Source organism: Taurulus bubalis, assembly GCF_910589615.1.
Source record: "Taurulus bubalis genome assembly, chromosome: 9".
NCBI classification, from domain to species: domain Eukaryota; kingdom Metazoa; phylum Chordata; class Actinopteri; order Perciformes; family Cottidae; genus Taurulus; species Taurulus bubalis.
Window position 1 is genome coordinate 16,805,972 of NC_136597.1, and position 15,715 is coordinate 16,821,686.

General features: G+C 41.9%; 1 protein-coding gene across 1 annotated transcript; it reads right to left on the minus strand.

Moving 5' to 3' along the window:
* Positions 1–971: 971 nt before the first annotated feature.
* Positions 972–9,410, minus strand: ciartb (circadian associated repressor of transcription b). The gene is made up of 6 exons (XM_079223777.1): positions 9,295–9,410; positions 6,610–7,060; positions 6,242–6,317; positions 5,503–5,581; positions 3,416–3,542; positions 972–2,592 (listed from the first exon to the last, which is right to left on the minus strand). The coding sequence occupies exons 2-6, from the start codon at positions 7,018–7,020 to the stop codon at positions 2,206–2,208; spliced, it is 1,080 nt and encodes a 359-aa protein (XP_079079903.1). The 5' UTR covers positions 7,021–7,060; positions 9,295–9,410; the 3' UTR covers positions 972–2,205.
* Positions 9,411–15,715: the final 6,305 nt, after the last annotated feature.

Consider the following 15,715-nt stretch of genomic DNA (forward strand, 5'->3'; position numbering starts at 1 on the left):
TCTTGATTTCCTCTATCATTATTAATATATGATTTGTCATTGTGCACAGTTCGGTGTACAAGCAGGTCACCAAGTTTTAACTCTGCTGGTTTGTCAAAAGGCATGAGAAAGTACATGTGTAAAAAAACTGAACCCACATTCACTTTCTGAGGAATGTAAAATGATACTGAGCTGGTACATTTCACTGCACTTCTGTGGCACAAATTGCTGTGCAAAGTACTGAAAATTGCATACTTCCTCACAAGCAATACATCTTATTATTCCTCCAGGAAGTGAGCTGCCTTTAAGTATTGCCGGTCGACTCACCCTATAATTGGTCTTACTGATATAAATCAGATCTGTGATGCTTACTTGAGCTTTGTTGAGACTTACAATGATCTTTTTCATAGATTCCTTTATCCGAGTTGATCTTTCCTCTTGTGTCTTACCCTTTGAAAAAAAAAAAAAACATTTTTTTGTTATTGTAAAGTGCTGCTAACGATTTTAATCAACTCAAAAGTGGAAGCGCTGAATATCCCATTAGAATAAAGAGATATATGATATAATAAGGGGGAGACTATGGCTAAGTGGTAGAGCAGGGTCGTCCTTCAATCAGAGGATCAGCAGTTTGATCCCCGGCTCTGCTAGCTCATTTTGATGTGTCTGTCCTTGGGCAAGATACTTAACCCCAAATCACTCCCATAGCTGTGCCTACGGTGTGTGAATATGGTTAGATAGTCCTGATGGGCAGGTGGAACCTTGTATACCTGCCATCAGTGTATGAATGGGTGTGAATGGGTGAATGATGAAGCACTTTGATCGGAAGACTAGAAAAGCGCGATACAAGTACAGTCCATTTACCATTTAATCATGAGAAATTCAATGTGGAAAATGAAACTTGAATGCTCAATCCTTGAGCAATTACTCAATCTCTGCATTTAAAGTAATTCTACCAGCCTGTATTAAGCAAATTCACAATAAAACATCGGTAGCCATTTTGCATCAAACAAATATAATCACATTTATTTCGAAAGTATAAAATTTCACACAATAAAGGCCACTTTTCAGGGAAAATCAACAACCTTTCGGTAAGATTTACACAGAGAAATATCTTGTCCCTCTCTGCTGGTCTAACATACTGTCCAGTTCTGTGGCAAAATAAAAGAATTGTTCTACTCCACCACAGAAAGTAGTTGACAAGATCTGAATAATTTACTCGATACAGGAAATGGCAGGAGAGTGAGAATTCCTGATTTGTACATCCCACAGAGGAGCAAGTTTTCTGAACGCTTCTCTCTTTATCAAACCGGCTTACAGGCACAGCTTGACATTTACAGGCACTGTTTGCCTTCTACTGGGAGACCCAAAAACAAAATCTGCAGTTGACATTCTTTACAATGGCACCAGTCAGGCCACGACAGCATCCCCATGGAGAGAGAATCATTCGTTTGTACAAACAGAAGGACTCGTCCTGCAGACCTTCCCGTCAGAGGCCGTTTGGCTCACTGCAGTCGAGGTGTCCAGACTTTGAGTGTAGCGTTCACATTCCTACCCACTATCTGTGACGTGGTGCCCACTGAGGTAGAACAGTTGTACCAAAAGACTTATTTATAAAGTATACAAATGAGTAACAGTCACATCAATAAACTTAAAGAGTGGAGTTATGGGGAGGAGGAGAAAATAACATCACATTTCACCCACATTTTCAGCACAACAATATGTAGACCACTGACGTATCTGGATATCTGAAAAAATCCCTTCCAACACAAACTACTGCTGCAGTTATTTCCCTTTCAGGCATAATGGCGGTTTCACAGATACTCAAATTGTATTATTGCATCTACAAGCCAGTGGGAACAGTTCAGTTGTGAAATGACTAGCTCTGGTAATCTCGACATGTAAAATCTATCGTTCCCACTCTCACACACGCTATTCAAGAGTGCAAACAAAAGACAAAGATAAGTCAACAAAATGGAACTAAAGCGGACAATTGCCACGTCAGAGAGGGCGCATTCCCATACAGAGAGTACAACATGTTCGTCAACACTCCTTCCACATTAAAGTGGTATCTGTGACGTCCCTTTTGAAGGCTCCCGTCTCCCCTGAAGGCTGGAATGGGCTAAGCGAGCTGACTGGCTCCCGGCATGGTGGGCAAGGCTATAGGCTGGGCTGGGCTGTGCTGCGCTGCGCTGCGCTTGCAGCTGGACACCCAGCCGTCTGTGTGGACTAGGACCAGCTGCTGTCTGTCAAACCCCCCGTCCCCTTACGGATGATGATGCTTTCTGTCAACTTGAGGAGCCTCTCGAGACAGGGTGCGTTGATTTTGCCCGGCGGAGGGCCTCTGGCCACCAAGTCAGTCTTAGTGTGGCTGTCTGTGCTGGAGGACACAGCATTGTCCTGCGTTAGGTCTCTGGGGGACAGTAGGTGCCTGGAGCCAGCCGGGGCCTGCTCTGCTACGGGGGAGCAGATTGGTGACGTGTGGGGCCACTTCAGGTTACTGGCGGAGCAGGCTCCAGGAGGAGTGAGGTCAGGGACTCTCAGGGTTTTGACGCCTGCTGGAGGATTACTGACACTGACGGGGCTCATGACTGCAGTGATGGTTACTGGAGATAGCTGTGGGGAATGAAGGAAGCACAGTTTAATTTCAATTGTCTCGTCGTTATCATTGAGGGATAATGTCTATTGATCAACAAGAAAACTGCAAATGAGCCCGAGTTCTCCTAGAATAACTAGAATTGTCCCTACCAAATATTAGGCACATGAAAAATAAAAACATCTACACTGCATAACATATAATATAACTTGTAAGTCTGTTACAGGCTTTGTGAGAAGGGTTTGAAAATGGTGGTATTATCTGACCCCGGACCATTAAGATGACTGCTATTGGGTGCTGGGCAGGAAGCTCTTCATCACTGAAAACAGATACCTGCTGTGGCTAAAAACAGCACTGATGAGAGCAATGGGAATTAACCAAAACAGTTCAAATGAGCGCTATAACACGGAATCAATGAGCTGAAAGAAGCTAAAATGGTCTGTGGTGCTAAGAACTGCTGAATCGGGTGATACTACTTTGCTCATAGGGACAAATTGTGTAAATGACAAAGACCCGTTCACAATATAAATTGTAATTTCACCCTTTGTTAATATAATAAAATATATACAGACCAATTCATAAGGAATGTTCCAGAGTATTCTGACCTTTCTTATCTTTAGGAACACACAACATTGTCTTTTATCCGCTGTCATTATTCATTATTCTTAGCAAACCTGAGACTGTAATACCTCAGTAAAAAATAGCTTTTAATCCCCCCTCCCCAGACATGCGATTAAATCACAATTGATATTTTAGTCCCTCTGTCACTGCGTAGTCACTGTATGTTCTTGGCAGCAGGAGCAAGAGCTCTTACATAACATTTCTGCTTTTGTACAACTTTACCTTCGGTTTCTTGGTAGGAACAGCTTCCTCTGTCTGAGTGACGGTGAGTTGGTCTTGGAGTTTTACATTAGGGAACCAGCTTTTCAGCATCTCCTCCATTTTAAGAATGATATTAATATATTTCTCCCTGGGGAAAAAAAATGAAGGAAGATGAGAAAGAAGCAGGAAAGTGAGGGAAAGAGAGACATATTTACTCAAGCTTTCATATTTAAATCTGAGTAAGCAACCAATAAGCTTGCCAATCTCTTTTCTGAAATTGTATCCCTCAATCAAGCTCACACAGGAAATAGGCAACCCTGAACAGTGGGTGAACACTTACACTCACGTAGAAAAGCCTGTACTCTATCTCTCTCTCTGCCTGTGTGTGTGTGTGTGTGTGTGTGTGTGTGTGTGTGTGTGTGTGTGTGTGTGTGTGTGTGTGTGTGTGTGTCACATGTTTAGAAGCTCACACGTGGCCTGCTGTATAATAGCTCCTCTCGCCTCTAAATATAAAACACCAAAAGCCACAACGGTCTCCGACAGCGTCATTGTGAAAATAAACTAATCGCGGTGACGCAGTTTGCGTTGGAGGTGCGCTGCAGAGTGCTGCACCCCATTAACTACCACCCGTCAAAACCAGATGGTGGATGGGGATTAGCCCATGTCATATGATCAGGACTTTCCTGCTATACGCCATTCAGGGCATGTTAAATTCATGTGAAAGATTATCCGCAACAATGACTGCTAAAAAAGTCACTTTGATCCTATCTACTATTGTGTTGCTGCAGGGGCTGCCAGCTGGCAACACCGAGCAGGCACAGAGAGCGACGGAGGGAGGGAGGGGTTAGTCCACCTTCCAGCCTCTGTCCGGCTGTCTGGACGTAAGCTGCCACACCCACTCTTTGTCTCCCATATGAGGGCAGCAGCTGGTGGGTGAGTGCTCCAATTAGTCTGTGCCAAACTCAGCAGCACTTTATCTTATATCCGTATACCTTGATGCTTTGCTTCCCAAACAGGTACCAGTAGTACTGCTGTAAATTCTGAGGAAGATAGTCCATGAAGCTACTATTTCATGGATAGACTTTCAGTGTTATCATTGTGATCATATTGTGCTATTATGCTGTAGCATGTTGTCCAATTAAAATGATTGTTTTCATTGTTTGGTTACTCAATCAACAGAAAAATGTTTGACAAGAATTTGGATAATTGCTCATCACTGATTACAGATTCTCAGATGGCTTTTATAACATGTAAATTAAATGACGAACAAAGCCAGCAATTTAAAGACGTCACATTGGACATTTCACTACTTTCTGACATAGTAAGTAATAGTAAGTAATACATTCCGAGAGATTAATCAATAGAAATTATCATAATATATTGCAGCCTGAGTAAATAATTATTGATTTAAAGGAAATTGAAATAATAAAATAGCTACATTTGGGATTGAAGTTTCTGCTTTAAAGGTAAAGTGTTTTCTGTCAACTCAGAATATTTCATTATAGATATTGTGATATTGAGTTCAACCATATTATTTCAACCATGTTATCTTGTTTTCATGCTATTGCATGATGTAAAACAATTGTGGAACATCAAACATGTTTAAATGATTGTATTACAGGGACTAAGACTTTTTCTTTTGAAGGGGTGATATCATGCTTCATTATACCGTCTGGCCAGTGGAGAGCTAATCAAGCAGACACAAGTGTGCTGCTCCCACAGAGGAGCCTGATACATTTTTAACAAGATGCCCAGCTATAGAGAGACACAGCCATCTCTGCAGTAAATGTATCCTGAATGTGTGGGGGTGGTGGCTCCTCACAGGGCAACCTGCTGTGCACCATGTGTTACTGACATGCTGTAGACCACTTTGACCCACAGACCACAAGCAGCATCTGTAGCTATTAGAACTGTGTGTTGGGTTGACTGTATTGTAGTACTGATTCTGATCAAAATGCCATAAAAGTAAAATACTTGCCCAGGCATTACAGTGTGCCACAATGTGTTTGTAGCTACAAAAACATACAGGAGATACACTGAATATTTTAAAATGAGAGAGCTAATTTTGTCTTGTATAACAGCATGTGGGTCATGTTGAGGACACTTACCCCATGCACGGGTTCTGCAGGATGCCCATAATCCTCTGGATCCTGTCCATGGCCACACTCTCCTGGAAACTGCTGAGTCCTGGAAAAGAAGAAAGTTGTACCATGAGCCACATAAACTGTGTGGACAGCAGGGCCGAGTCTGTGGAGCAGATGGATTGTGTGAAATGTGTGTATGGGGGAACAGACTCCCTGCCTCTGTGGCCAGGAAGTGTTGGGTCACACAAGGATTGACAAAGATCCCAAACGAAGCAGTTTTCAGAGCTTGCCTGAACATGGCACTATCTTCCAGAGCCCCTTTGAATGCCTATCAGACGACTCACAAACAGCAGCTTACTGTAGACTCTGTGGTACAGTATGTTCTCACTCCCCTCTGCCAAGCAGCTAATTTATAACACGGTCTGAAGCTAGACTGGCAGAAAATAACATTTAAATGTGTTTTTTACCTCTTAAATGGGTCATTTTTAAACAGTGTAGTTGCTAAGTAGTTTTATTCAAGATAGACATACACAAACGCACAGGAAATAGTTGGTGGTTACTTAATAGCCCTACAACCATACATATTTCAGACATCTCTTTCAAATCGCATAGACACTGGGCGATATTCTGCTTGCTGTTTATCCAGTCTATTGTGTTTGATATTGCTTTTCTCTGAGACACAAAGAAGACAGGCAACTATGAAATGATTGAGTTAAGACAGGATAAAGACAAAAACAAAACATATATTAAATGATTGACTTACGTTCTCTGTATCTCCCTGAACGAAGGCCATTCAAGATAGATGACAGTGGATGAATGTAGCATTGCAGCTCCATGCACTGAAAACAAAAAAACAATTAATTTGATATCATGCTATATCATGTTACTATAAAAGTTGCTGAACATGATTTAGATAACCCCCTAACCCTCCTACTGTTGTTTGACTAGAATGAGTCTGGTTCTTCAGAAGAGCATGACTCATTCTGCTTCTAGTCATCAAGTCATCTTTACTGGAAATGTGATGCATTAGAGGCTGTAAAACTAGCAGGGGCGTTGATCTTGGTGATAGGACACGCTCTACTTGTGCTGACACTGAACCACCTACTGTGGAAAAGAGACAGAAGTGCTCACCTTTCTCCTAAAAGTTCGGTTTTTCTCTGTCATGTTGGAAATGAGCTGCCGTTCCTTGCACTCCTCCTCTGTGGAGCTGTGAGGTCTCTTCAGTGCTTGCTGAGTGTTTTTGCCATTTGTTTTTTCTACTTGCTGTGTTTTACACAGTCCAATGGTGCTGGCCCATGTCTCCGTGCAGCCAGGGGGAAATCCCCGGCTGGAGGCCTGCCTGACCTCGTTACAGTTACTGTTGCCCTCCTTCACCTCGCTGCTCCGGTGGCAGCTGCTGTCAGACAGGCCCAGGTGTGGCGAGGTGCTGGGGAATGAAAGTGCCTCTGTCTGGCGGTGCTTTCCTGTACAGTCAGACTCCTGCTCGCTCTCATTGTCACTTGCCAGCCAGTCAATGGAGTTGTCCGAATCTGTAGCAGACATCCTTGGCTGCAGGCTCTAAATAGCAATGACCATCACTGACCTGAAAGACAGAAATGCATGGTTAGTATGATTATATAATACAAAATCAGCAGGCAGAAGAGCAATGGAAATGAGAAACTGTAGCTAAAAATGGTATAACAGCTTGAAGATATGCAGAGTCTTTACACAAACTCTGCAGGTGAGTCTGGATTAAAAAAAGCACCTCCATCCAAGCAGACATGAATAAAGGCCAAGACACAGCAGACGCAGCAGTGAGACCACAGTTGTTGAGACCACAATGACCTGTTTGTTTTGCAGATGCAACACCTGAGCCAGTAAACAACACAGATTTGCAGCCATTCAAAGCAAACACCAAACATTTGATTGTCCACAACGGTCAAGCGAAGCTTTCAGGCACTCAATTTCTTACTCTCTCAGAATTGTTAATATAAATCTCCAAATCATGACTAGAACAAATGCATTACTACATTTAACAATAACCAGCTTGAGTATTTGTCCCAATTCAGGCTGTATTAGCCGGCTTGCCAGCTGCTATCACCACAATCATTCATAAACAGTGTTAGCTTGTTTATTCAAAGGGGGTAGGGGTCTGCCACCATGACGACTAGCGCCTCAGACTGCCGCCCTCCCATCAAGACAAGTGACACTTGTGGGGCAAAAAAAGGATTTTACAAAATGAGGAACTGGCACCGTTTGTTCACAACATGAATAATGCCTTATGAATAAGAGCTCCTCTGGCCAAATGCTCTTCACGGATGTTTCATTTGTTTCCTCAGTGATTAGTAGATAAAAGATAATGAAAACAGCATTTTCAGCAAAGGGATTATTTTGGTGTTTTGAGTAGTTGTAGCCTGGCATGTCTCTTGGCTCGTGTGAAATTTGAGGGTAGGAGAGCTAATTGCTCCCTAGGCCTTTGTCACAGGACGGCCACCTTCTGATCTTATTGTTACAGGAGCGAGTGGAGCAGAGGTTTTACAAGCTCTAACAAAACACAAAGAGAGAAGCTGCAAACATTTATTTGGATATTTCCGATTGCAGGTTATAATATTGCACCAGGTAGACCACAGTTGACAAATTTGAGTGAGAACTGAACGATGTGAAAGGAAAACGTTGCAGTGCAGTGGTCAGATTACCAAACAACACAGGAAAAAGCTGAGCTGTAATAAACCGCTGAGTTTATTTTATATCCAAATATAGACTAATTGGAACTAAACAGTGTCAAGATTCAAGATGTCCACTATCAAATATAGCTTCTCCTGGTTGAATCCCAGATGGTCCTTTCAAAATTATGAGACGACACACAACAGCAAAACATTTCTAACTAAATGTGTATATACACATTTACATGTGTACTGTATATCACATCAAATGTAATTGTGATATCTGCACAACTGCATTTTATCTGTGCAAGTGCAAAGAGTCCATCATCAAACTTCTGTATTACGTATCACATTAAGCTAACATCCTATACATTTTCTCAGTCACATGTTTGTGCTTTTATATAAGGCGTTCTGCAACGCATTAACACAACACCAGGGAGATAGCAAGCACTAGTAAATAAAAACCTGAATTTCCTCTGAGCATTAGTTTTATTTGTGCCGTAAAAGATAAATTAAAAAAAACATTCACATACCGCACTTATTCAAATAGGCACTTTGAATGCACTACACAGGCCTGCAGTGTTTCTGTGTTTCAGACATAAATTAATGTACTTACTGGTCACAGCTTTTCCTCAACAAATGCTTTTAAAAAGACATTTCTTTGTTAAATAGGTCTACCTGGAAAGGTGCGGCACATGGAGATGCCCACTTCACACATATACACTCCGATTTAAACAACGGTGAGAACAAATAATTATATGAGAATATCATTTCCTTCCCAGAGATGAAACAACATTATTTTTCCCAAAGAGAAAACAATAAAAAAAAAAAATTAAGTGAATGATCCGATCTGTCCGCCTTAAGCTTTCAGATCAGTTGGGTAACAGACACAATAGACTTCCTCATCAGACATAGTACATTTGGCAGCAGGCACTGTTTGATCGTATGAAACCAGAAATGCAGACAGGACTAATTATCACTGTCACACCTTCATCTGAAATATTACATCTTATTAATAACCCTTCACCATACATGCATGTTTGCTTATTTGCATGTCTGCGCCAAATTCCTGTGGATGATTTTTTTTTGTATAAATACAATCATTCTACTCATTTAGAGATAATAAGTGATGCTTATCGGGATGATTACGATGTGGATCAGAGAAGCCTCGTACCTTCCCGGGATGGAGCGGCTGGTCCGACTCTTCCGTTGTTCAGCGGTAAATCCTGCAGGAGCGTCGGGCAGAGAGCAGCTGATGCGTTGGACGTGCGGTGTGAGAGTGGGGACACGGTTCAGCCTGCGATCGGCCCGTGTTGCTTCTCCCAAGTCAACGTGTCTGGGAGGGCGGGATTAGCGGGCACCGGCTCTCCCATTTGCTCCTCAAATGCCCCCGACCGACAAATCGGCTTCGTCTCTCGGTGCAGCCGCGGAGCGATAGGCGGGACCAGTTTGCATATGCAAATGACATGGAAATGACACAAACACGTGGACACGCGGATCGGTTTCACTTCAGCTGGGCGAAAAGTCAACCCGGGGCTAGTTTTGGTCCTTCTACAGGCATTCTTCTTCCTCAGTATATATTATCTGGATGATGATGCCTGACTTGTGGCATGTCAGTAAACTGAGCAGCCTGGTAAAGGTTTCAGGGACAAAGTAATAGTTCATGTAAGAGTTTGCTCAAGGACACATAAGCATGACACACAGACTGTCTGGCAATGCTGTCTAGACAGTCATTTTCCTAAATTTAGAACGATTTAGATAATCTAAGATACTTTAGTAAAAATAGCAATACCACTACAAAACTACTTTTGTTAGTTTTAAAAAACTACTCAACTACAAAATGTACTAGAAGCAACACGCGTACATGTATTATACATTTTAAACTCTGCACATACTTTTGGTAGTTTGACATATGATATATCAATGCTTCATAGTGTATAAACTGAACAATCAATCGATACAACTTTTATTACAGACTAAAGGTCATATGTTTTTCAATTTTGATCTGAAAAGTATAGTAACCAGCTTTGTGGTAAAATAAATAGTTGAGTAAAAAGTTCAATATGTCCCTCTGTATGAAGAAGCATAACATATACGGACTCAAGTTAAGTATAAGTATCCCAAACGTTAAATACAGTAGGCCTATTTATTGCAACAAATGTAATTAGTTACTTTACACCATTCAAATACAGTCAATAGAGGTCTCTAAATTGTGAGTGAATAAGTAGTACGTTACGATGGACAAGCAAAACGGGCTGCATTAACGACGCTATCAACATGCAGAGTGTTTTCTATCTGCATCTTTTTTCTTTGTTGGACACAGTGACGTTAAAGGCGTGACTCACAGGACCTCTGTGTGACTGCCTGAGAGGGCGGGATTAGGATGCTCTGTCAGAGGCCAGACGAGGATCCTGAGCCTGGAGCCAGTGAGTCACAAACCCTCTCGCAGCAAACATGATCACGTGTGTTTGGGAGACACCCATCCACAAAAAGCACAACCTGCCTCCTCTCCTTGTCTCTCTTAGTAGACAAGGACAAGCATAATTTAAACAACACGTACAGAGTGAACAGGTCACATGTGGAAAGCAGTACTGTGAAACGTTTACAGAGCCAAAAACGCTGCCCAGATTGTTTTAACAACTAGGTGTAAATCTGTCTTAAATACAATGCAGAAGGACTTCTTGGATTGCCTTCTGTGCTTTATATAATGATGGTAATTAGATTATAAAAGCACTTCATGGTCAGGTGGTCATAGAAGAGCACATGTGGTTATTCTTTTGTTTTATCTGCTGCTGTCAAAGTGAGGAGCAGGCTGGACAAGGGCACCAGCAGCCCAGTGTCCTAACAGGGGGTTTACTCTTTGCTGCTGTGCCTTCAATTACATCCTACTGTGAATGATGCACCATCACAGACACCAGAGGAACCATAAAGCCGGCCCATGCCTGCTGGCCCAGTGAGACGCTCATGTTGAGTTTTAATACTCTTGTAAGCAGCTGCAATCTACCAAACATCCCATAAACATTCTCCTGACGCTCTGTTCCCGAGGCCCAGATCCTCCGGCGAACCCAGACTTTGTGACGACCGAGAGCTTCCTACAGATTCCCAGCGAACTCTCATTTCCCTTTTTTGTCTTCAAGGCTCCCATGTCACTGAGGAGTACATTGCATCCACTTCAAAGCACAGGAAATACATCTACATGTTTTGGGGGGGCATCAAAGAGATATTTCACTCACTTTAAGCTGCAGACACAGTAGAACCTGTAGATAAGTAATGTTTATACAAGTAACAGATTAGAAGTGACTACTACTCAATTGTCTTTTGTTGAAAGTGTTTTATTTTTAGTGGGAAACCGCAGATTGTTCTGAATGTTTCAGTTTATCTTCTGATCTCTAGGAACATTTATGTATTTACAATAATCCGGCTCCATTCCCTTGCACTGCAATTTGTCAGTCACATAAAGAACAACAGTAAAGCAATTTGCAATCTCCTCACAAAGAGATTTTTTTTTTTTATCTTTGCAGTCTTCTTTCATCCGGGATGAGTCACATAACATAAACTGGCACAGTGATTTTCAATTTGTCAAAGAGGCTGGCTGATTCTGTATCCCACGGAGACTGGATGTCTCCCGCTCTCATTCATTAAAAAGAAAAGCCAAATCAGAGCCCCACGCCCACTTTATTATAGGGCATACACTGAACATCTGCCCGAACCAACCCTTTTAGAAAAATGCAGCACGTGTGCGTGGTTGAGCATCCGTGCCACACCTCACTCGATGGACCCAGAAACCTTGGAAGCCTTGGGGCTTATTGAGGGTTTCATGCATGTGTGTACAATATTGCAAAATCTGTTTCTCATTTTCAGCCGGGGTGACGTGTCTGCCGCAATAGCTAGCCTCAGTTAACCCGGCATGCTGCATAGCGAGAGAACGTGTCTTTACCTGCAAGTATTGTAATGGTAAAATAGTATTGCTTATGTTGCGAAGGTAGATCAGAATTTGCGACTTGAGGGTCACGAAGATAATGTGTCTCGGCTTTGAGACGGCCTGCGTCTCACGCATAGATATGAGCACATTGCAATGTGCTTGAGCTGTTTCGAACCTTCGGCAGAGCTAACATAGTTGAGCACTGATGGCACTGTGTTTGGTTTAGAAATATGCTTACTATGCAGGAACAGAATCAGTTTGAGAATAGTTTAGACACTGTCTACTCTAGTCCTACACTATGATCATCGTCTTCTGCTAGTGTTCCTCTAAAAAGGGGTGTAACTTTCGGTATGCATAAATATACCTGTGACTTTCTCATATGTTGAAATATTATGCTGCAGACTGCCTTGAGTAGCTGTTACATGTTTTGTCCTCCTTGCAAGGAATAAACTGATAAAGACAACTTTGACTCAGATGCCTTATTCCTCCTTCCCCGATTGCCAGAGAAAATCTTCCATCACAGTATGCAGCAAGCGGATACGGGTGAGAGTGTTTGGGTGCTGCTGGCAGGGCCACATGTTTGTGTGCGTCTTGTCTTACTAACAGCTGTCCCTGGCAATGAGTTGTGCATATGACTGAACGCGTTGGACCCTGGCTTTGGGCCATGGGTTGTCCTGTACCCAAATCTGGACCCACGGTGACGTGTGTCTGTGTGTGCAGGATTTACACTGTGATTCTGTGGTTTTACACTGTGATTCTCTAAATTGGAACACCAATCAGCGGGCTTTCCACAGCATTGCTCACATTAAAACGGTTCACCACTAATAACTAGAGTGTTGCCCAGTCACAGGTTTTGGTTTGAGCTCGCAGTGCGGAGAAGACCGACTGGAATGTTCATAACTGTGTCAACGCTAAGTAAAGCCACGGCAGGGAACACAAACGTAAACACAAACATGTGAACCATGACAGTGTTCATCAGACCTTAAAGACACATCCACTGCCTGGACACAATTGAGGTTGGGACAGAATATTCAGTCTTTCAGTCACTCTAGCTTTGAAAAAATGACATAATACCTACCGGTAACGATTATGGCCTTGGAGCAGCTACTTCTCCTCTCATCTTTGAAATAAATTATACATGTATGCCACTCCAATGGATTAAAACATTATTGCACTTGTCAATATAGTGGAAACTGATACTTTGTAGCTTGGATCTCAGACTTGGATCTCAAACATTTTCAGCATATTCGAAATGCCCTTGTTTTATAATGTTCTCCACATATGTTCAACATGACAGAAACAAAACATCTGAAATTCATGGACTGAATATTACAATTTAAGCAAGTGTGTTTCTTGTATAATTGGGCAAAAGCTTCACCGAGTCTGGACTCTGTATCTCTCGTTAATCTTGCTAGAAAACGTGTCCTCCACTTCTCTCTGGAGTAGCTTACTCCTCCAGATATGTCATCCTGTTACAGTAAATGCTGGTTCAGTTAACCCCACCCACGCAGCAGGAACGCGGATGCATGTAGTGTGGGCACGCTGCAGCAGGGGGTGGGGGGCAGCCAATAGCATTTTGAGTTTGTGTTAGAGGTTATGCAGTCAGAAGAGAAGTGATACTGGACACATTTTTGTGACTTTAAAGGGCTGGACTTCCGGCGCCCCGTCATGTACCCTCCCTCTCCCTTTGTGGCTTCTTCCCGGTCCAACTCCACTCAGTCACATGCGCTCCACTCAGAAAGAAAGCTCCCTGACTATTTTCCACACACAGTTCACAGTTGAGAATGTTTGGCAGCAAATATGCTGTAGCTCTGCGTGTGTGTGTGAGTGTTCATACTCTCTCTAATGTCTGAACGGCTGCCAGAGCAGCTCCAGCAACAGTGAGATATCTATCTGCAGGACTGAACGTTACATGTGACTGGGGTATATTTTAACTGGGTTATGTAAGTGCTCCAGCCTGCGCTCTCCATGCACAGATGAGGAGGGCTGCGAATGATGCAGAGGACTGTGAGCTTAACACAAGCATTACCTTTCGCACATTGAATAATTCCTTCACTCGGCTGGAACTTAGGGTCAGTGCACATTTTATAGAAACTGGCTCTTCAGTGTTGGTTTACACTTTAAAAGAAATAGACTAGACACTGTTGTGATTCACAGCTTATCTTCCCCATGAGCAAATGTGTTCATATTGTTTCAGATGGTGTAACATTTTGAGCTGGTAGCAGTATAATCTAATCTCAATGTGAAGGTTAGTTATGTAAGGGGATTTGTGAGATAAAAAAAAGTGAACCTTACAGAAGCGCTGACTGCTCCACTCACTTGTCTGCCATTGTTAGATTCATCTGAGAGTAGGGATCACGTGGCGTGACATAAGCAGATATTTGGGTAGTCATTACATGCAGACATGAGACAGACACACAGGTTGACCAAATCTTTACTTGAAGCTCTCTGTGGAGAGCTGTTGAGAGTACTGACAATAGGCTAGCCGCCAAATCTATGTCCAATGTAGAACTACCCACGCTCCCTCTGCTAGCACTTTTATGGGATCATTATGTGGGCGTTTTAGTGTGAGATGCTATCTAGAAGTGATGCGATATGGGCTGATAATTTCTTAGTAGGCAGCGATCCAACTTCACTTGTAGAGGAGCTGATGATCATAGGGCTTTCATAGAAGAGTTTTAACACAAGCCGGCTCAGACTGCATCACAGATGTGTCCTTTCAGGGCATGGAAGAGATGTTTCATTAAATACATTATATTAGGACTATTGGGAAGGCATAGGATACTCTAAGATAGATTTTCCTTTTGTTTTATCTTTTTATTCTATCTATGTTACCTAACTTAATAAGTGTCATGAACTAAATCAAATTTGGGTTTAAAACCTGTTTTTATATATATATATATATATATATATATATATATATATATATATATATATATATATATATATATATATATATAAAGGGTCCCCTGATTAGGGGGCCCTTTTATATCAGGTCACAAGAAAGAAAAGAAAAGAAAAGAAAAAACATGCTAGGTATCAAATTAAACATAACAATCAGAGCTACACTAATATATAATCCCCATGTACAACCTCTAAACACAACTCAAACAATACATAGGATGAGGGGTTAGGGTTAGGGCTTTTAGGGCTTAAATGGCTACTCTGTGTGCCTTGTGAATTGCAATACCCTAATTTCTTGATATTACTCCTTGTGCTCGGTTGTAAACTTTTGGCAAATTTTACTTTTGTTCTGTCGATCAAGCAATCAATTAATAGAAGTGCTGGATAAGACAAACTTTTGAAAAGGCAAATTAAAGAATGTTTGAATCAGCTCTCACATAAAAAATGTGTAGCTGTAGAAGTGAATTACGCAGTTGTTATTTTCAACTAACAATAGGTAATTCTGCATAATAAAGTATTGGAGCATCTGATAATTAACAATAATATTTTCATCTGCATATTATATTATTGATCACCAGTGAAGCCAAAAATGTTCAGAATTACGTCAACTGTCCCTTAGAATGTTAGTCAGGGCGAGCACGGTGCGTTTATCCAGGAGGCAGAATGTCAGAGTGCAGTTTCAACTGGAGATACTTCATAGTCACGTCTCACAGCTGTAGCAGATCACCATACATGCATTAGTTACTCATTCATAGTTACTTTACAGGTT